Source organism: Pipistrellus hanaki, assembly GCF_964339955.1.
Source record: "Pipistrellus hanaki genome assembly, chromosome: 16".
Classification (NCBI taxonomy): Eukaryota; Metazoa; Chordata; class Mammalia; order Chiroptera; family Vespertilionidae; genus Pipistrellus; species Pipistrellus hanaki.
The window spans coordinates 37,679,369-37,702,159 of record NC_140518.1 but is presented as its reverse complement, the minus strand read 5'-3'; the positions used below and the strand labels follow the sequence as shown (position 1 = coordinate 37,702,159).

Below are 22,791 nucleotides of genomic sequence, written 5' to 3'. Positions count from 1 at the left end.
GAGAAGTAGAGATGGAGGGAAAGTTGCAAAGGAACAGAATCAGGAATTTTTAAGTTGGCCACCAAACATGAAGTCTAGCTCCTGAGAAAGAAGAATTTGTTGAGGTAGTTCATTTCTACAATAAATCTTTCCACTCACCCCTGAGAGCATCCTCTGGATGTTTGCAAGTAGTGTCAGTGCCTCAGGCCAGGTTTTTGTATTTTTACATGTTGTAAACCAAAAGAAGAATATTTTGTGACACCTGAAGTTTACATTTCACAAACTATGAATAAAGTTTTATTAGACCACATTCACACTCATTCATTTTTTATATTGACTTTTTTTTAAAATATATATTTTTTTTATTGATTTCAGAGAGGAAGGGAGAGTGAGAGATAGAAACATCAATAATGAGAGAGAATCATTGATCAGCTGCTTCCAACATGCCCCTTACTGGGGATCAAGCTTGCAACCTGGGCATATGCCTTTGATCAGAATTGAACCAGGGACCCTTCAATCTGTAGGCTGACTGGCTAGGGCAGATATTGGCTAATTTTTGCTACAATAGAAGATTAGTAGTTGTGACAGAGACTGTGTGGCCTGCCCGTGGGATACTGAAGTAGAGAATTTATTTGGGAGAGCTGAAGGTCTCCAGGTGGGGGCACCATAGAGCTCAGATAGTGATACTGTTCTCTATGTTGCTGGGCTTTAAGTATTCGTAGGCAAGGTCAAGCTGCTCATTCCGGGCTGTCATTTCCTTTTCCCAGTTTTCCAGATCTGCTTGGAATTGGTCCAGTACAGCTTTGGTCTTGGAGCCTGAGAAATACTTTTCTTTGTGATGCCCCAGAGGAACCTAAGAAGGAACAAAAGATCAACCAGTTTCTAGTCTGAAGGCTGAAGCACCTTGAGCCTAGCTCCTTACTCTGATGTTCCCCTCCCATAATCATTTCTCTTTCCCTGGAGTCCTCACTTACCATGTCTGGCTGGCGTCGACCCAGATGCCATGTGATGACCATTTGAAAACAGGCCTGTTGGACATCAGGGAGTGAGCCCATCACAGTGGCCATTGTCACATCTTCTTTGGTGGTGGGTGGGGGCATTCGCATTGTGCATGGGGCATTGGGGACCCAGGTATACCAGTCCAGCTGGGGAAAGAAAGTACAACCTTAGGATCCTGGCACTTAGTGTTTGAACCCCTATCTCTCACTTGCTTTCAGGGCCCTGGGCTTTCATGTGTCCATACCTGGCCCTTGTTGATGGCCCCATGCTGGGCACTGCACGTGAACACACACATGGTAAGGAAATGGCAGAGTTGATTCCGAGACTGGAAGGAGACAGGGAAACCTGGGGAGGAAAGAAACAGGATTCACAGCCTACAGCATGAGAGGAGAGAAATAAAGGTTGATGTCTTGGGATGTCTGCCTATTGGAATTGATGGGTGTTGGTTCATTTATTCAAATATATTTGCATCAGACATGATTTTCAGTTCAGGCTCAAGCAATCTAGTTTGGACATGTTAGGCCAATTAATTTCTCTGACCTCAGTTTCTTCACCTATAAAGTGTGGATGATACTTACCTTCTAAATGAGATGCTGTATCAGATATTGATTTAACTGCTTAGTAAGTAGTAATTATTGTCATTATGGAAGGGTTGGGGGCTGAAAAGGTTGACTAATCAAATATCTTCTGTCTTAAAAAATGGTTAAGAATTTAGGGTTGCTTCCCCTATTCCCAGATAGGGAATTATAAGTGCCTAAATTATAAGGTGAGGAATAAGAGAAGTCATGATTTCTAGTGTCATAGCCAAGAGAGGCTTTCCAAAAATTGTCCCAGGCCACCTAATAATTCTATCAGTCAAGTGGAACAAGTGTAATCACTCTCTTTTTATAGATAAAATGGACACAGTTGGGAAAAGGCAGAGGCTGACCTTGAACTCGGGATTCTGACTGCTAATTTCTTTAAAAAAAATATATATATTTTATTGATTTTTTACAGAGAGGAAGGGAGAGAGATAGAGAGTTAGAAACATCAATGAGAGAGAATCATCGATCAGCTGCCTCTTGCACACCCCCTACTGGGGATATGCCCGCAACCAAGTACATGCCCTTGACCAGAATGGAACCCGGGACCCTTCAGTCCCCAAGCCGACGCTCTATCCATTGAGCCAAACTGGTTTCGGGCTGACTGCTAATTTCTGATAGTTTTTAATCTTAGCACATTTCCTCCACAAGTCTGTTGGGAAAATTGGGTAAAAGTCAGGTATGAGAACTAGGGGGAGAGAATGAGAGGTAGTTAGCTGGAGGTTAAAGTTAACATGTGAAAGTTGTTATTGATACTAGTTGAGGAAAAGATGGCCAGGCAGAGGAAGTAGAGACTTTTGGGGGCATGTGGAGCCTAAGGAACAGTATGGAGATGTCTTACTAGCAGGGGTCTTCAAACTACGCCCCGCGGGCCACATGCAGCCCCCAGGGGAGTCTGATCCTGCCCGCCAGGTTTTTTGGGCAGTGAGCGCAGCCAAGGTGTTACAGTAGGAATTAGTAGTTCATATAGTCCGGCCCTCCAGCTCTCTGAGGGACCGTGATCTGGCCCCCACTTTAAAAAGTTTGAGGACCCCTGTAGAGAGTTGGTCCTGGGAGGGTGGGGATGATGCAGCCTCAGATTCCGCAGGGAGGGGCCCCTCCAGAGTGCAGGTGTTGGTTTATTGCTCACTGGATCACCAGGGTCTGGCCATGCTGGCCCCCCCCAATAAATGTCAGTAGGTGTTATACAGAGGCAGATGCTGGTGTGAAGTATGAGGAGCAGGGACTGAAGGACGATTTGAAGTGGTCAAGGTTGGTCCACGCGTGTTGGAGAGAGGAGGATGAACTAGGAGAACTCAAGAAAGGCAATTTCTTCCCCAGCAGTTAAGTGTGATTAGGGTATGCTATAGCTAATGACTAGATCTTAAGCCAGTGGCTAGATCCTAGCAGGGGTGAGGTGGCCGGGAGAGGATAGATTGGCAAAAGGAATATGATTCCCAAGGGACAGGGAACTGAGTTTAGATTTGAGCCAAAGGTATAGTATTGAGCTTGCACTTAGAATGACCTTGCATGCCTGGACCCTCTGTGTGCGCTGGATAGTAGCAGATAGGATAAGAGAGGAAAACCAGCGTGGGTCATGATGGAAAAATCTTCCCATTCATGTCCTCAGGCAGGAAAATAGACACCATGGGAGAGATGACTCTAGTAGGGCCTGGGCAGATCCCCTACCCACTGGCTGTTCTGGACCCACTGGGCCTAATGCTGTGGCAGGTTGGAGGCAAAGGGGAGGGACATAAAAGTTTATGGTCAAGGTCTCTGAGGGGAATAATCCTTGGGCTTCTCGGATGGTCCTAACACCTAGGAGGTGGGAATGGGATTCAGATACTTCATGTTTAGAGGGAGAGAGGGTAATGAGAGGTTGGGATCATGTCCCCAGAAGGACATGGCTGATAAGAGGCTCCAAGCAGAGTGTCTGAGGAGCTTCCTTCTCTGGGGAGGGATCTCACCTCGGTCCTGGGCCTGGCACAGCCCCACCTCAGTGATCTCCCGACACCAGGCCTGCAGCTCAGGGTCCCCTCTCACGACGTCATCCCCGTGGTAGAAGAGGTGGATGATCCCCTCCACGTACCTGCCCAGAGGAGAAGGGAGCTGAGCTCCTTGAGAGAACAAGGCTCTAGCTTCTGACCATTAATTCTTTTCTGTGGCCTCTGCCCAACACACTCTTACTGTGTCTGAGTGTAGATCCTTCAAGACTAGTCTTTTGGGACATTCCCCAGCTCTTTCTACACATTAGCATAGAAAAGAATGAAAATGTGGGTCATCATTTCTAGAAATTCTCTATATAAGGTGTAGTCATTCTTCCTGACAAAAACACTGATTTGTCCAGATCTCTTTCCTCATTCACGGCTATCCCAGCTGATGCTCTCTACCCCCATCCTAGTCTATTCCTATCGAACCATACCCACCTTCTCCTCATTCTTCCTCTTCTCTCCCAGGATTGAGTCTCCTGCTCCTCATGTCTGATCCTTCTTTTTTCATGTTTCCTGTGCCCCATGCTGACCTCAGGCCAGAGCCCCATTCTCATTGTCCCCAATGGCCCTTCCTTTCTCAGCTCCCACTCTCACCCACCGAGCAATGATGTCCCAGAGCCGTAAAGCATCCTGGGCATAGAGGGCACTTGGGATTCCCAGCAGGCCCCGGTCAGCCAGATCGTCAGGAGGACAGAGGGAGCGGTAGGTCAGCTGAGCCATGGCCTGACGCATCAACTGCACGTGGCCCCCTCTGCCTGTGCTCATAGCCTGGAACAAAGAGAGGAGAAGCCCTGAGGAAGAAGAAAGAGCATAGTGTACAGGAGGCTCAGATGTGAGGTTCTCACATTTAAAGACATGAGTAAAAAGGGCCAGGCTCCTGGGCTTAAGGGTCAGGGCATTCACACAAATTGGTCTGGGATTTAAAAATAAATGTTTTTATTGATTTTAAAGAGAGAAAAAGGGCCCTAACTGGTTTGGCTCAGTGGATAGAGCATCTGCCTGTGGACTGAAGTGTCCCAGGTTCAATTCTGGTCAAGGGCATGCACCTTGGTTGCAGGCACATCCCCAGTAGGGTGTGTGCAGGAGGCAGCTGATTGATGTTTCTCTCTCATTGATATTTCTAAATCTCTAACTCTCGCCCTTCCTGTGTAAAAAATAAATAAAATATATTTTAAAAAATAGAGAAAAAGGGAGAGGGAGAGATTGCCCTGACCAGCAATCAATTAGTCACCTCCCGGTCCATGGGACAATGCTCAATCAAGTGAGCCACACCAGCCAGGTCAGTCTGAGATCTTAAAAGTGACAGGAGGTCATGCAGAGTTGTATGATTAGGTAGCTCCACATTCCATTACCTCCTTACCTTATCAAACACACCTCCATCTGAGATGAGCTGGCCTCGTCCCCGTGTGTTGATCTCCATGGTGTAGCGGGTGTGTGGGATCAGGAGCTGGAGGGAGAAGGGTGGAGGGGTGGTTTGTGGAGGATATGCTTGGGTCCTTCTTTTTTAAAAATATATTTTATTGTCTTTTTACAGAGAGGAAGAGAGAAGGATAGAGAGTTAGAAACATCGATGAGAGAGAATCATTGATCAGCTGCCTCTTGCATACCCCTGCTGGGGATGTGCCCGCAACCAAGGTACATGTCCTTGACTGGAATCAAACCTGGCCAAAACCTTTCAGTCCACAGGCCAACGCTCTATCCACTGAGCCAAACCGGTTTTGGCTGCTTGGGCCCTTCTTTATCAGGGAGTGGTGCTCAGCATGGTGGCCTCCTGTCCATGATGCTTTCCTCCTTGCTAGTGCCTTTGCAGGCTGGTCTCCTTCTGATTCTCTGGTCACTCATTCTCATGCTCTTTATTCCCCTGTGAGTCAGGCTCTAGAACTAGACCGACCTGGGTTTCAATCTACACTTTGATCCCTGTCCAAAGTAATGGACCCTCTAATAATAATCTGTCTCATTCCCTACCTATCACCTCATCTGCCAACAGGGGGTGATCATAGGGTTTTTTATCTCAGGAGGCAGTGGTGATGCTTAGGTGAGTGATGTATGAAGAGGGTTTAGTACACACAGAAGACTTGAAGTCTCAGCTGTATCATTTGTTTTCATTATTTCTACTTCGAGTGTTTGATTTTAAAGAATCAGCACAGCCCTTTTAATTTTCTTTTGTTCTATCATTTGTATCCTCATAGTTTATAATTACCCTTCTACTCATTATCAAAGCCACACCCTTATCCGCTGGCCACTTCACTGTTGGCTTTTAGGGGGTGAGCACCTCTCCTCAGAATGAGAGGAATCATTCTGAACTACTTATTTAAGCAGCAGAGGGGCTGTCGTCAAATCTGCCCAACCCCCAGTTAGGCAGTTAGGTCCCGTCTATCTTTAACAGCTTTTAAAAATTCTTAGTTTTTAATTGACTTCAGAGAGGAAGGGAGAGGGAGAGAGAGATAAACACATCAATAACGAGAAAGAACCATTGATTGGCTGCCTCCTGTACTGGGATTGAGCCTGCAACCTGGGCACATGCCCTTGGCCAAAATCAAACCTGGGACCCTTTAGTCTGCAGGCGGATGCTTTATCCACTGAGCCAAACCAGCGAGGGCTTTAATACAATAGCTTTTAAAAAAATAGCGTTCCTTAGGTAAGGCCCCCTGATACTCACATACAATTCTTTTTATCTCAGACTATTTTGTGTTCATTTCGACTCAGTTTATACACAGGTCTCTTGTAGAGTTTGTATTTATCTGAGTTGATCCTAGATACAGGGAATGACCCAAGTGATATCTCTGGTGTCAAACAGCTCATGGTCTGAAATTTTTCAGAAAGTTGATGAAAGAGGCTGAGTGTCATAGCAAGTCCAACTCCACATGAGGAGAGAAGATACCTGAGGACAGTCAATTCCTAATAAGAGTAATAATAATTGCAATTGCAAGAACTAATGGTTTTTCTAGCTTTCAGCTTGTGTTACATTGTTATGTCATTTTATCCTTCACCAACCCACGGTGGGGCTCCTGTTGTCCTCATTTAGAGATCAGGACACTGAAGCAAGACTGTGGTCAGTTCTGAGGCCAGAATTCAGGATTAGATGCTGGCAGTCTGAATCCAGAGCCTACCTACATGTACAGGGTAGTTCTCCTGTGTCCTGATGACAGCTTAGCGGTTTGCCAGGAGATGAAGCTGTTTTGTTGAGCGGATGGAGGTGTGGAAAGGGATGAACTAGTAAAGGGGGTTGAGCAGCAGATTGTGAGGGAGGAGCATCATGAGGTCAGTGAAATCCAAGATTCTATTAATCACACTGGATTCCATCTCGTCCATTTTACCCCAGACTTACTGAGGCCATAGCTACTATTGGGCAGGTTTTTGGGTCAGGGTGTAAACCCTCAGCTTGAAACACAGTTCAGTTCTCCTTACCCAGATACTCATATGCATATTTTGCCCACACCTCAAACTCCGGGGACCTGACCCTGAACACCTTGTGTTTGCTTTGTGTTTGCTTCCAAACTGGCTTCCTCTCATGACTTTGCTGTTTTTGACAGTTACTCTGGTTCACAGGCTTGTCTCAGTGTTGTCCCTTCTCTGCCATGTTCCCTGTATCTAAGGTGTCATCAATTTTTTGAGAATACTTTCAAGCAAGCACAAGTCTTACTTTGCTGCCTTCTGCCTAGCAGTAGACACTGAAATCCTGTTTTAAAAAATTACAACCCACCCATCCTGTGGACTCTAAGGAGTTACAGCTTAGACCTGTGACCTTTCCCTTTTCACTCTTATTCACAGGCATGTGCACCTGCTGTTTCCTCTAAGTCTTTAATCTGTTTTCTTGTCATTCCTGAAGCCACCTTGCATGTCTTTCTCCACCTATTTCCTGGGCAGGTATAAGTAACCCACTGGACTGCTCTCCTTGTCTTTTGATTCATTCCTACTACAGACTCCTCAGTTGGGGTGGGGTATTTTCCATCAATACGATGGTGTTTATAGGCTGTCTCATGATTTTAAATTCTAGTTCCTGATGTTATTCACTGGTTGGTTCTTATAGGCATCACTTGTCTTCCTGGATAAACAATAAATCTCCTATGACAGGAACAAGGGTTTGTTTTCCTAACAACAGTCCAGCAATACTCCAGGCTCATTGCTAGATTGCCAGGTCTCTGGAATTTCAGAGGGTTCCTTTATAACATGTCCTGAAGAAACAGTAGGTGACTTGATGCAATTTAAATATGTCTTAAAATACAGATACATTCTTCCTTCTACTCTTCTCTCTTTCTTTCACAAGTTGGTATAAAAATTTTTTTTTTTCTGCTGTAGTATCATTTGATATTGGCCAGCAAGATCTGACATGGAGGGTAGAGGATGTACCTTGAAGACAGGGTGCAGTCCTGGGAGGCACCTCATGGTGGCGACAGCGATGACTTCAGCCAGCAGATGAGTGTTGAGCAAGTGATACTGGAGCTCATGCAGTTGGAAATCTGAATTTCGAACCCAGGACTTTGCCAGGAGCCAGGCAAGTGGAGGATCTGAAGGCAGGAACAGTGGTGGGGTGGGGGAGCTGGGGCTGGGAGGCTGGATCTGGAAAAAAGTAATTGAACATTTATTGAACTTCTACTTTATGAATGACATTATGGTCACCTTACTGGGGGAACAAAGAGGACTGAGTAAGGTTATTCTTATCCAGGAAGTTGTAATCTAGTAGGAGGAACAAGGACCTTTCCACCCAGCCTCTCACTGGCTGTGCGGCCATATGAGTCCCGAGCCATGATGGTCAGGTTGAAGGCAGGAGAGTCAGAAGCAGGAGCCCAGTAAAGAGATTCTAACAGTGGTTTGGGAGAAATGTGGTGAGGTTCTGAGTTAGGGTGGGGGCACTGAAAGGAGAAGCTGGATGTGTTAGATAGTTGACAGTATTTGCTGAATGTTGAGAACTTTGGGAGAAAAGATATTCAGGAAACAATGTATATTTAGAGTCAAGGCTACCGAGAGAGTAAATAGTGATTCTCAGAGTGTGTTCCCAAACCAGCAGCAGCAGCATCACTTTGGAACTTGTTAGCAAGGCAAATTCTCAGTCCCCACCCGAGATCTACTGAATCAGAAAATCTGGTGGTGGACCCAGAACCTGTGTTTTAACTAGCCCTTCCCGTGGTTCTAACTAACGCACACTAAAGTTTGAGAACCACTGAGTACAGGGTGAGAACTCCAAGAGGCCATTATGACTCTTGAACAAGTACTTCCAGTTGGGTGAGTCAAGGAAAACCAGGCTGTAAGCAAAGACTGACAGGAGGACACATCTCACTGTGTGAGGATGGCATTTGGGAGCCCAGAGCTGGGGGATGGGCCCCTGGGAGCAGAGGTTGGGTAAACAGAGGGCAGTGTTGGGAGGCGGATGCCCCAGGTGCCTCACCTGGATGACCATGGGCAACAGCTTCCCACTGGGCTCCATCTTCAGCATGACGAGGGGGGCAGCCAGGTACTGCTGCTCTCCTCGGATCACATTGGCTGGAATTCCATCCAGAAGGATGCAGTCAGCCTCAAACAGGGAACCGTTCTGGGGAACAGAGGAACATATCCATGGTTAGAGTTCAAGATCGACTTCCAGAGGAACAGGGCAAAGGGGGAAAGATAAAGACATTTATCTTTTATTAACTAATATCATCCCAATAAATTTAATTAAAAATAAAGATATTTATATACTTCTTGCCATTATCCTATTCAGTACCAGAGTTCTATTGGCAGAACCAGAGCTTCTTGTCCAATTCCTCTCATTTGCTGTTTATTAACCCTCACCTGGGGATATTTTTCCATTAATTTTTAGAGAGAGTGGAAGGGAGTGGGAAAGTCAGAGAAACATCGATGCGAGAAAGACATTGATTGGTTGCTTCCTGCACACACTGTAACCAGAGCCAGGGAACCTGCAACTGAGGTACGTGCCCTTGACTGCACTCGAACCTGGGATCTTGAGTCTGTGAGCAGATGCTCTATCCACTGAGCCAAACCAGCCAGGTTTCCAATTCCTCTCATTTTATATAAATGAAGAAACAACCTAGTGTGGTTTGATGGGTTGTGCAGGCTTTGTGGTGGCAGGTCTGGGTTTAGAACCTGGGCTCTCAGTCCAGTCTGCATTGCAAACTCTCCCGTTGTCAAGATGGCTGTGCCCCTTCCCCAGTGTCCCCAGTGCTCTGCTCTCGTGTTGGGCGCCCATCAGCTCAGCAAACACTATTCCACTCGCTGTCCAAATCTCACCTCCTCTGCCAAGTAATCCACAGAGGTTCCCTGACCACCATTGCCATGGGATCCAGACACAGGCACACAGACATGCTCACATCCTGCTTTGTTCATCTGCCTTACCACCAACTCATTTTTTCTGTATCCAGCTTTCCTCCTCCCTGAAACTCTTCAGTTCTCCCCACCTGGCAGTGCATTCTTCATCCTTGGTATTGGGAGTACTTACATCAGCCAGGGAATGTCATTGTCCCAGATCACATCTCTGGCCCCACCTGTATGTGCCTTAGACATCTATGCTAGGAGTTCCTCTTAGTTTCTCCTACATATTTTATCATCTCTGGCTTTTTTTCTGGCACAGGATTCTGCATTCAGGGACAGTGGGTTGCCAGAGCCTCCTTCCTTTAGTCCCTCCCCTTTACCACTTCTTCCCACACAGACAAGAAGACAATAAAGGGCTGGAGGCTGTACCTGGAGTTCTTTCTCCAGCTGGGCCTGAAGCTCCTCCATCCCTGGGGGCAGCACCAGCCGGGAGGGCAGAGAGGTGGAGCGTCTCAGCAGCATGGGGTTGGCGCCATTGAGGAACTGGTAGCCAAAAAGCTCATCTTCCTGCCAGCACTGGTGAACCTTCTCTGTGGGGTCGGAGTGGGGTAAGGAGGAGGATTTAAAAAAATTGATATATTTTATTGGTTAATAAAATTATATAGGTTTCAGGTGTATAATTTTATAATACTTCATCTGTATATTGTATGTTCATCACCCCAAAGAGGAGGAGTATGTTCATCATAACTCAATGTCTTTCCTCCAGCCAATCAAGGGGTTATAGACACCTGGGGGAATCACTGACCAGCCAGGGAGCTCCTCTGACCCCAGAAGATCTGATCAAAATCCTCCAGATGATTCCAAGAGCTCAGGAGAGTGTAAACACGCTTGAGGGCTATCTCCAGTGCCCTAGGACAGGCATTGAGGCATGAACCCATTAGCTGATTCCTCAGCCCCTCACTATTTACCACCATTCCTGGGTCTCCCAGCCCTTACTCTACTGAGCTCCAGCTTTTCCTCACCCAGCCTTCAGTGTCCACTCAAAGTCCAGCCTCTTCTTCTCGTGGAATCTTGTATTTGGAGGTAGATCATCCTCACTGCCTGCAGCTATTGTCAGAGGTAAGCCCTCCTTCCAGGTGGCCCAGCTAGGACATGGGGACAGGGTTCGGGTCAGTGATGTAGGCAGGGTCAGGGGATAGGGGGTGAAACTTGGGGTCTAATATGGGTGGGTGGTCACCGGTATATTTGCTGTCTTTCCTTCAGTTCCTTCTCTCGATGTTTCTGGAACACATCCGATGCATTGTCTCCTGGCAGGCGGGCTGGGAAGACATGAAGACAATCGGCCACAGTTTTGTGTGGTCCTGTGCTGCTTGTCCTCACCGTCCTTTATCATATCGTGGTCCATGGTTCAGTTGTGCTCTGTCGCTTTTATTCCTGACTGTGCCTCAGTTCACTGAGACCCCAGACACTTTTATCCCAACTTTGCCCTCCTGGTCTCACTTACCTCAGCCTCATCTCTTGCCTTGAGACCAAAGTTTCATGCTTGCCACCATTTTCTTGTCCCTTAATTCATCTTTCCCTACCTGGTCCTATTTCATCAATATCTATGGTTGAATAAATCACCTGGATTATGGTGATAAAATCTTAATCACCCCTATGCCCATATCTTTTTTTCTACTATATATTTGATAAATATTCACTTCTTGAACCTCACCTGCCACACCTCAGAAGCCCTGAGTGCTTCTATAGTTACTGGCTTCTTCCTACTCTTATCACTACTTACACCTATATCAAAATCATATATTTTATATTTCCAACCATATTTGTTCTTGCCCTCATTGTCTCTGTATTCCTCTCTCATTTCCCACAGCAACTAATTCAATATTTGCTGTCCTTATTCGCCCCCACCCCAGTCAGTGTGCTCCCTGCCCTCACAGGTGTCTTTCCATGTTGTCACAGCCAAACCAGCTCTTCATGGTCATATCATTTATTGCTCCTCTTACCTGCCTCCTCTCAGGGGTACCATGTACTACCGTGTTTCCCTGAAAATAAGACATCCTCCGAAAATAAGACCTACTTACAGGTTTCCTTCTGAGTGAAATATAAGGCACCCCCCCCCCCCCGAAAATAAGGCCCTCCTAGGCTAAACATGAGAGTTTTGGTCCACTGATTCTGAAAGAAATGGAGTCACAAGAAATTCACCAGGAAATTCAGGAATTGGATTGTTATGATGATGTTGCAGAAGATGATGACATGATTGTCATTGAATAAATGAGTAAATTCTTGATGCTGTAGGATTCACAGTTGTCCGGTTTGTGTTGACAACCACCGTACTACCGTACCATATACAGGTAATAAATTTCCTTTATTTTCATTTAACAATAAATGCGTACCGTATTCTTCTTCATGGAAAAATAAGACATCCCCTGAAAATAAGACCTAGCACATCTTTGGGAGCAAAAATTAATATAAGACACTGCCTTATTTTCGGGGAAACAGGGTAGCCTTACCTGTCCCTGCCCTAACTTGTTCCCAGTCACATGGAGATCTCCTTTCCCCTTCTCTTTGGCTCTTCTGCTTCCCAGCATGGCTGCCCCTCCCCCATTCCCTCTGCTCACATTCTACACATCACTCATTTCCCTGTCCAGTCCCACTTCCACTCTATTTAATTTGAAGTATAACTTCCCCATCTCTCTCTTGCCCACCTTAACCTCCTGAGGACGCAATTTTTCAAACCTCAGCGCAATTCTCCTCCCCCAACCCTCCTCTTATCCCTGGGCCCTGCACCCACTTCCCCAAGCGGCCCCTCACCGGTGCCCTCGGGCAGGGTCAGCAGGCCCTCGCCCTGCACCCAGCGGTAGCAGGGGAAGGCGGCCTCCTCCAAGGCTCCCGGGCCCTGCACGGTGATGCGGTCGCAGAACCAGGCGTTGTCCACCAGGGAGTGGTGTTTGCGCAACTTCAAGAACTGCAGTGACCCCAAGTCCTGGGGAATGTCCTGCTCAAACTCCTCCACCTGTGGGGACCAGAACCCGGTGAGAACCAGTAGCGGGGACCCGGGAGAGGGCGCTTAACTGAGGGTGCGGGGTCCTCTGTGGAGTTCGGGGGCACGGCCTCCAGGGACAGCATTGCCTCCTCCAAACACCTGCACCGTCTCAGATGCCCCATCTCACCGGGAAGACGGGAACTTGGGGCGAGGCCCTGAGTGACTTGAATGGAACGAGGAGCATCATCACCAACCCGGTCCACTAACTGAGCTCTCCCCGCGCCCCGCTCTCCTGGGACCTTCCCTGTGACCATTCATCCTAGGACACTGGCCTGGGGTCACCTGGGAAAGTAGCAGAGGCTGCGAGGACCAAGGTCGGTGCCGGAGGAAGGAAGGGGTTGAGCCCCGCCCGGCCCTCTCCCCGCTTAGGGGCCGGCGTCCTAACTCCTGGAAGTCCCAGTGGGCGAGTTCGCGCCATTACTGGCTCCCGTCCTCCTGCCGTGAGCCCGGCAGGGATTGGGGTCCGGGCTCCCGGCGCTGACCTGGCCGTTCATTGGCCGCAGCTGCAGCTCCAGCTCCGCCTCCCCGCGATCCCCCACCAGCCACAGCTGCACGAGGTTGAACGACCCGGAGAAGAGCCAGGCCCCGGTGGCCACGCGGATGAGGTAGCGGCCCATGGCGGGACTCTAGTAGCCAAGTGATGGGAGCCGCGTCCTGCGATTCTCGGGATCACGCAGGGCGGGAGTGCAGAAGCTCTAGGGTCAGTTTGGGTCTTTAAAGACTAGAAGCCAGATGCACGAAGATTCGTGCAAGAATAGGCCTTCCTCCCCCTGATGGCCAGCACGAGGCGGGCTCGCTCCAGCAGCCGGTGCAGCGAGGAGGCAGCGGAGACAAGCCCTGTGCGCTCTGGCGTGGCTTCCTCCTGGTCCTCCTTTTCAGGAGAGCGCTTCTGTGCGGAGCTGGCATCTCGGGGAGGGCCCGAGGAGGAGAGGTGGGCGGAGCTAAGCAGGGGGAGGGGGAGGACTGGAGAGATTGGGTGCGGCTAGTGTTTCACTTTCCCATTGTGAAAGTGGGTCCCCTTCCTCCTCCTCTTCCTCCTCCATTCCCACCCCCTCACGCTCATCGTCCTTCCCCTTTTGATTTGGAGTGATAGGGAGGAGGGAGATCTGATAATTGGGGTTCCTGTGTAGGTGGCCTCTTTCATCTATTCAAAACAAGGCTGAACCACCTGCCACTGTCGCCACCTTCGCCTCTTGGCTGGCCCCCGGCTGCTGCAATGGAGGGTTTTGTTTACCAGAGCAGCTGGGCAGAGGTGGGGTAAGGGTAGAGGGTTGCCTCTGAGGCCGGGTGCTGGTGGTACTTCCTCACCACTCTACTGTGCTATGAGGTCACAGGGCATTGAGGGGTGAATACCCAAGAACAGTAATCCAAGCTACTGTGTGAGCTAAATGAGTTCATGTTTAAACCCTTAGAACAGTGCCTGGCACATAGTCCTGGTGTGTATTAGCTGCTAGTATTCTGTTATTTGCAGAGTGGAAACAATTTCCAACTGAATGCCAGCTTCACTCCTCCAGAAATGCCTCTGCTTTGCCTTTGCCACCACATACTGTTTCTCCATGTCCCTCCAGGTCCCAGGTCTCACTACTTCAGACCCTTCCTCCCACTTTTTCTCTTTTCCTTTTAAGTTCACACATTATGCTGTGGGGAAAATAATCAAAAACAGTTTCCCAATCCTGAAAAACCTCTCCATGATGGTAGTAAAGAAAGAGAATGGACTTATTACTTAAAAATATTTTTATTTACTTAATTTTATTTATTTAGAAGGGAAGGGAGAGGGAGAGAAAGATGGAAACATCAATGATGAGAGAGAATCATTGATTGGCTGTCTCCTGCATAACCCACATTGGGGATTGAGCCCACAACCTTGGGCATATGCCCTGATCAGGAATTGAACCCCGACCTTCTGGTTCACAAGTCAATGTTCAACCACTGAGCCATACCAGCCCGACTGGACTTACTATTGAATAAGCATTAACCAATGAGATTGTAAAGATAGAGACATCTCATCTTTTTATGTAGCCAAGCAGATACAACATTGCACACATGTTCTCAAGATAGACAAAACTGCTCCTCAAGGGGCTTGATACTACCATTTGTCACACATGGTTTATTCTAACTTCACATGGTAATTGGTGACCATCTGCATAATTAATAGGCTTAATTATAGAAAAAGTGAAGTTCTTATATCTTTTTTAAAATACACATTTTTATTGATTTCAGAGAAAAACAGAGAAGGACAGAGAGATAGAAACAGCAATGATGAGAGAGAATTATTGATTGGCTGCCTCTTGCACTCGCCTCACCGGTAATTGAACCTAGATCTCCTGGTTTGTAGGTTGATGCTCAACCACTGAGCTACTCTGGCTGGGAAGTTTTTTATATATTTATGACAAAATTAGTGGTCCAGTGCATGGATTCATGCACATTGAAAGGAAAATTAATTATTAATTAGAAGAAATATTTTAATATCTGAATGCTCATCAACAGAGGAATGGCTGGGTGCACTGGGGAGCACCATGCAGCCATTTAAAAGAATGAGTCAGACGCATAACTACTGAACTGTAGAGCTTTCCAAGATATCTATCTCTTGAGTGAGAAAAGCAAGCTTCCAGAAAATGTATACCATGCAGTGTATATATTTTTTAAACAATCTTTTTTTTAACTCCTTTTTTAAACAATCTTTTTTGCCTATGAAATGTAAGATCCATCCTTCTCACCCATACCCTCTGGGGAATAACAGTGAGAGCAACTTTGATCAAGAAGCTAACTTGTTCTGCAAAGAGAGGTAATGAGAACGTGGGAGTCAGTTACTGGCACAGAGACCAGGGCCCTGGGAGTATGCAGAAAAGGGGTTTAGCTTTGGCTTGCACATGTGGCAGATGTGGGCTTCCCTGCTGCAAAAGGCCCAGGAAAGTCAAGCCCTCGGTCCTTCCTGTGGCTCACATAAGGAAAAACACTAACTGTAAGGACAAATCAAACATGGTAAATGGGAGGCTTGATTTTCCCTGTTAAACAGATTTTCCCCACCCTCCCTTTTCTTAGAGCATTTACTTTAGCAAACTTGTAATTGTAAGTTCTTTGTCTCTTTGAAATGTGTATAGATCTAAATAAGTTTCTTGTCAGTTTTGTGCCAAAAGAATGTCTTTCCTAAGGACCTGGGAACCAACTTTTTTAAATCTAGGAAGACAGCAGCCCTATCTCCCAGTTTCTGTGAGAAGGTGGGAGCCTAACTGAGATGGGCTCCTTGCTCTAAGTTGCAAAACTACATCTTCACTAATAAAAGAGAAACATGCAAATTAACCATACCTTTACTACACCCACAAGCCATGCCCATAAGCCAATCAGGAGCAGGTATGCAAATTAACCCAACCAAGATGGCTGTGGCCACGGAGTGAGCAGGAGGCTTGGGTTTCCTTGGCGATGGAGGAAGCCAAGCTTCCTGGCCAGTCCTGGCCTCCACTGAAGGCTACAATGGGCTTGATTGTACTTAACATCCTTATGTATTTGACAATTTTGCTTCTCTGGGTTAGAGCCCAAGGAAAGGATGCAAAGGATATAGGCTACCATAATAGAAAACTACCCAGGAACAAAGCAAAACAAACAAACAAAAGAAAAACAAGGACACTGAACTTGGGACTCAAACTTTTTTGTTATTATATGTTTATTTCTAGTCTGCAGTTGTAAGATTTTTCAAAGAAAAGAAATGGGGAAAAATAGTTATAGAGATAAAGACCCATTGAACAGACTGTCAAACTATAGCGGGAAGACAAGGGAGGTTTTTTTTTTTTTTTGGGGGGGGGGCCCTGTAAGATATCAACCGAAGGACTTGTAAGCATGCCTATAAACATGACCGATGGATACAAGACACGTAGGTGAAGGCATATGGGGGGGGGGGTAGGGGAGGTTGGGGGGAGGTCAAGAGAGGGGAAAAAGAGACATATGTACTACTATTTGTAATCCTTCAAACAATAAAAAAAAACAAAGGAAAAAACCCCCGAACAAACAAAAACAAACAAACAAACAACCCCCCCCCCCCCAGAAAAACAACACAGCTGTCTTTACTTTTCAGACAGAGGAATGGACCACAAAAGACATTGGCTGAGTTTGGAGAGGAGTAAGTCAAGCATTTTTTAAAAAAGGTGTTCCTAATGTTTACACTAATTAAAATTGAAAGCTTATACTATGACAGGCAGGGCAGATTGACTACACAGGTTGATACACAGTTGGTTGAAGCAACTCCTGTTGTTCTTTTGTTTTTTTAAAATCCATACCTTCAGATATTTTCCCATTGCTTTTTAGAGAGAATGGAAGGGAGAGGAAAAGAGAGAGAAACACTGATGTGAGAGAAACACATCAATTGCATGCCTTCTGCTTGTGCTCCAACCAGGGATCAGACTGGAAAACTGAGGTACATGCCCTTAAACAGAATTGAACCCAGGACCCTAGAGTCTGCAGGCTGATGCTCTATCCATTAAGCCAGACTGGCTAGGACCTGTTGTTCATTAGTTGACAGAGTCTTGGTTCCCCTAAGGGTGAGGTATACCAGTGTTACTCGATATTCATGGTTATTTAATATCTCCAGCTTGCTAGAAACAGTTGTGAATACCAGCATTCAGTTTTGCTATCTCCTAGGCAAGTGCTGCTTAAAAGTTCTGTTACATGGAATTGCTGGCTGAAAGAGTATGCCTGTGTGAGTTGAATAATGATATTTTTTCAAATATGCAAGATATATTGTGTTATGTATTTTAATTGTGTTATGTATTTTTAATCGAGTTGTTTATATAGATAAAGGGCCTGCAAAAAATTATTTGCTTTGAACCCTGTACATCCTAGGAGGAGTCCTAATCAAAGCAACAGAAACTATTAAAACAATGAGCACATAAGAATTTAAGAATGTGCTTTAAGAATGAAGAAGTCATAAATAAAACTTGGGAGTGGATTCATCAAACTGACAAGGACAAAAGGTGACACTAAGTGTCAGAGAATGGGTGTTAACAATATAAATCAAGGCCATGACACTTTCTGGGCTAGTTCACCCATTCTCCTTCCCCTCCTTCAACTTTAGCCCCTCACGCATAAAGCAGGGATAAGATCTACTCTGTTTTATAAGATTAAAGTACACACATTCATTCTGTTCCGTCTCTCTCTCTCTCTCTCTCTCTCTCTCTCTCTCTCTCTCTCTCTCTCTCTCTCACACACACACACACACACACACACACACACACACACATAACACACACAACCTGGATTGTTAGCCAATTGCCTATCTTTTTTTGGAGATGTGGGTGGCAGTGTATGAATATTAAGAAAGTCAAGCTCTGCTCTTTTTCATTTTATAGACATTAATAAAAAAAAAGCGATGCCTGAGAATTAATTTTGAAGATCATTTATTTATGTTGGCAAAATATACCCAATCTTCTTGATATCTCCCTCCACCCCCATCTCCAGGAGGGAAATGTGAGAGGTGCCTTGGTACAGCCAGGCAAGAGTGGAAGTCTAGAATCCCATTCAGCATTTGCTGATGGGGAGGGGATGATAGGACTGTGGTTCTTTCTATGATTTTTGGCTGGGACACAGCGATTATATATCTAAAAGTTTTCTGCTTTGCTAGTTGGCCCCTTTCCTCTTCCTTTGGCCAGAGAGATTTGGTGATTTTTATTTGTTTGTGCCCACTGGTGTTTTAGGTTGGCAGCTTCTCCAGCACCCAGACCCAGATATATGAGGCAAAAAAGAAAACCCAGGGAACTCACTGTCGTGTCATTTCTGAGCTGGTCTTCTTCTTATCTCTACCCTTTAGAGTCTTATATTTGCTTTATGTGTAATGTTCATGAACTTTAACTGTATTTAGTGAATAGTATAGGATGAAGTGTATTCATCTTTTCTTCAGTCCATTGCTTTTTTTTTTTTTTTTTTTTTTTTTGCCTAATAACACTTCATTGTATAGAAACACCACAATTTGTTTATTTACTTACCTATTTATAAACATTTGGATTTGTTTCCAGATTTTGGATTTATGAAAAATGCTGCTTTGAACATGATTCACTATTTTTATGAACATATATAATCAAGTTTTTCTTCTAATTCTAAAAAATATTTTCAAATACGTTTTTAAAAATTAATTTCAGAGAGGAAGGGGGAGAGAGAGATAGAAACATCAATGATAAGAGAAAATCATTGATTGGCTGCCTCCTACACACCCCCAGCCTGCAATCTGCGCATGTGTCTAGACCAGGAAGGGAGCTGTGACCTCCTGGTTCATAGGTCCATGCTCAACCATACCCATGCCGGCTGACTGTCATCACATCTGTGTGGACAGATGTTTTTATTTATCTTGAATAAACACTTAGAGGGGGAATAGCTGAATCATATGGTAATTAAACCTTTAACTTTATAAGAAACTATCAAACTGTTTTCCAAAGTAATTATACCATTTTATTTTCTGATCCTCAGTGTTCCAATTTCTCTCCATCCTCATCTACATGTGGTATCAACAGTCTTTCAAGTTTTAGACATCCTAGTTTTAATGTGCTTGTCCCTGGTGACTGATGATGTTGGACATCTTTTCAGGTGCTTATTTGCCATTCATATATTTTCTTTGGTAATGTGTCTCTGAAAACATTTGGTCTACTTTGTTTTATTGGGCTGTTTGTCTTATTATGGAGTTGTAAAAGTTCTTTTTACATCCAGAATACAAATTTTTAATTAGATGCTCCATGCTTTATAAATACTTTCTTCTAGTCTGTGGATTGTCTTTTTAGTGTCTTTTGATGAGAGTGGTTTCTAATCTCTCAGTGGCCTCACCATCTTGTATTTGGCTTCTGAGCTTTTTCCATTTCCTGTGTAACCAATTCCCTTTAGTTGGCTTATAAAACCCAAGGTAGTGTCTTTTTACCTGACCAAACCTGACTAGCACAAATAGTGTGCTCATCTTCTTTGGTCTAATCTGAGTGACTTGCGGAATGGGATTGCATAGCATAAACTAAGACAGCAGTAGGCACAGGGGCTATACAAGGATAAATTCCTTTTGAAGGAGGAATAAGCACTGTAGGCCTTCTCCCTGGTTACACAGAAAGGAAATGTACATAAAGGTAACATCTCTAGGTTGTAGAGTTTTGGGTAATTTTTATATTATTTTTTTACTCTTTTATGTTAATCCAGGTTACCAACATTTTCTACAATGGACATGGGTTGTTTTGGCATTAAGAAAAAATTGCTAGTAGGCTATATTTAATAAGCCAATGAAAAAGAATGGTGAACATGTTGTGTATAGTAAGATAAGAGGGAAATGGCTAACTCCATAAAAGTACTTTGGCTTCCAATTTTTTAAAGCATTATTATGGTATAATTAACAAATAAAATTGTAATATATTTAAAGTGTATATCATGATGATTTGATATATATTTACAAATATATCAAATTCCCATAATTAAGTTTATATACCCATCACCTCCCATAGTTACCTTTTATTTTTTGATGTACACACTTAAGTTCTACTTTCTTAGTAAATTTTAATTATGCAATACAGTATGACCAACTATAATAAACATATTATATATTAGATCCTCAGACCTTATTTACTTTATAACTGAATCTATGCCCTTTTATAATCTTTCCCCACTTGTCCCAACTCCTAACCCCTGACAACTCCCATTCCATTCTCTGTTTCTAGGAGTTTGACTTTAAATTTTTTTTTTTTTTTTAAGATTCCACATGTATAAGTGAAACCATGCAGTATTTGTCTTGTCTGGCTCGTCAAATCTTTTAGATTGAAAAAATAATAGTAATTCAATATACTATAAGTAGATATAAGACAGCAATGAGAGATTTATCTTGTGAGATTTATATAAAATGCTTATACTTTTTTTGTGTTTGATATAATTCATACTTATCATTTAATGACTTTAAAAAGTTCATGCTGTAAGCATAAAAAGAGGAATGGCTCAATTGTTAAGGTCTTCATATTAATCACTCAGTATTGCATTAAATATTTTATTTATTTAAGAGAGGGAGGAAAAGAGAGAAAAACGAGAGAGGGAGAGAGAGAGAGAGACAGAGAGAGAGAGAGAGAGAGAGAGAGAGAGAGAGAGAGAGAGAGAGAAAGAAAGAGAAAGGAACATTGATCAGTTGCCTCCTGTATGCACCCAGACATGGGATCAAACCTCTAACCTAGGCATGTGTCCTGATCAGGAATCGAACCCATGATCTTCTGGTGCCTGGCATGACGCTCCAACCCACTGAGCCTCAGCAGCCTGGGCTTCGTATTGCATATCTAATGTTATCTTTCATGAACACAGAAGAATGTACCCAATCTGAGTTAGACCTGTTCGTCTTTACCTCCCACACTGAGAAAATAATTTATGTTGAGCATTTCTGGGCACACTCCCTCTGGGGAGCATGTCCACACCCACGCCTTTCTTCCCCTTCAGGTGTGCCTTTTCTCACAAGTTCTAAGGGTCCCCACAAGACTTGTAATGAAGGGAGCATTGGTTAACCTCCTGATCTTGTCTCCAAGGCCCCCTTTTCTCTGACTTCCCTGCGACTCAAAGTAGCCTCCCCTACACCCATTTCTTCCTCATAACGTTTCTAGAGTACCAAAGCAGTCCCACCTAGGCTCTCTCCTGTTGCCTCTTCTACCCTAAGCCCTTCCTTGTTTCACTTCCCCCAGCTTTAATGAACATACTCTCAACAAACAAACAAACAAACAAACAAACATAATACATAATAAATAAATAAAAAGGAGGACTCATCCCTGCTATGGAGGAGAGACTGTTTCATGATGTGGCCTCTGCAGGACCCTTGAACTAGATCTGGCTGGAACTGGGATTGCTTCCTGCAGTACATCTCCTCAGAGACTATCTATGCCCTACGTGTGCTGCTTCCTGGAACAGGCCATTGCCCTACCCTGGGCAAGCATGATGAAGCATTTTCACTCATTCCAGATGAGTCACATTCCAGGCCCCTGTCCATCTTGTCCTGTTCTGAATAATTCTTTAGCTCCTGCCAAATTCTTTAGCAAAGACATAAGTATAGAGGAGACCCATATTGTCTTGCTGTCACTTAAGATGTGCCTCATATGTAAGTTCCCTTAATGAACTCTTGATGTAATACTGGAGTTGTCAGCCTCTTTCTTCATTCAGTCTCTTGACCCCTAGGATATTTTCTAACATCTGCCTCTGAGAATCTGCTTCTGTAGGATTTTCTGTGGACAATATTGGAGAACATGATCTGGACTATGAAATAATTGGCTCTATAGAGGATGTGCATTTTCTTTTTGTGTGTGTGGTTCTTTTTTAAATCCTCTGAGGATATTTTTGTCATTGGGGGGAGAAGGGAGGGGAGAGAGAAAGAGAGAGAGAGAGAGAGAGAGAGAGAGAGAGAGAGAGAGAGAGAGAGAGAGAGAGAATGACTTCAACATGAGAGAGACACATCAATTGGTTGCTTCTGGGGGTTCAAACCTGCAACCAAGGTATGTGCTCTTGACTGGGAATCAAACCTGCAACCCTTCAGTTCACAGGCCAATGCTCTTCCCACTGAGCCAAACCAGCCAGAGTGAGACTGTGCAGTTTTGAAAGGTGCTGAGATGGATCTTGGTAGAGATCTCTCCATTAATTACTCCATTATCGCTGTGTTCTCCCAAGTTTCATTCTTCATATATATACTTGCACTGATTTCAGAGAGGAACGGAGGAGAAACATTAATGATGAGAGAATTATTGATCAGCTGCCTCTTGTAGGCCTCCTTGTGGTGAAGGAGCCCACAACTTGGACATGTGCCTTGATGGGAATTGAACCCAGAAACCTTCATTCCATAAGCCAATGCTCTACCCACTGAACCAAACCAGCTAGAGCTTAGTTTGTATGTTTAAATTTTCCCCCATGAAAAACACCACCAGATCTAGATAATGTGAAATTGAAAAAAGAAATAGGTGAAATTGTATAAAACACTCCAGGAAAAGGTAATTCTTCCCTTAGG

The 22,791-nt window shown here is 44.7% G+C and overlaps 1 protein-coding gene across 1 annotated transcript; it reads right to left on the bottom strand.

Moving 5' to 3' along the window:
- Window positions 1–357: 357 nt before the first annotated feature.
- Window positions 358–13,696, bottom strand: LOC311611257 (polyunsaturated fatty acid lipoxygenase ALOX12-like). Its single transcript, XM_084863279.1, has 14 exons — window positions 13,301–13,696; window positions 12,587–12,788; window positions 11,013–11,094; window positions 10,798–10,920; window positions 10,581–10,684; window positions 10,205–10,365; window positions 8,916–9,059; window positions 7,880–8,089; window positions 4,890–4,976; window positions 4,128–4,297; window positions 3,506–3,627; window positions 1,223–1,323; window positions 954–1,124; window positions 358–832 (listed from the first exon to the last, which is right to left on the bottom strand). Exons 1-14 carry the CDS (start codon window positions 13,433–13,435, stop codon window positions 653–655), a joined length of 1,992 nt encoding a protein of 663 aa, XP_084719405.1. The 5' UTR covers window positions 13,436–13,696; the 3' UTR covers window positions 358–652.
- Between the last annotated feature and the right edge of the window lie 9,095 nt (window positions 13,697–22,791).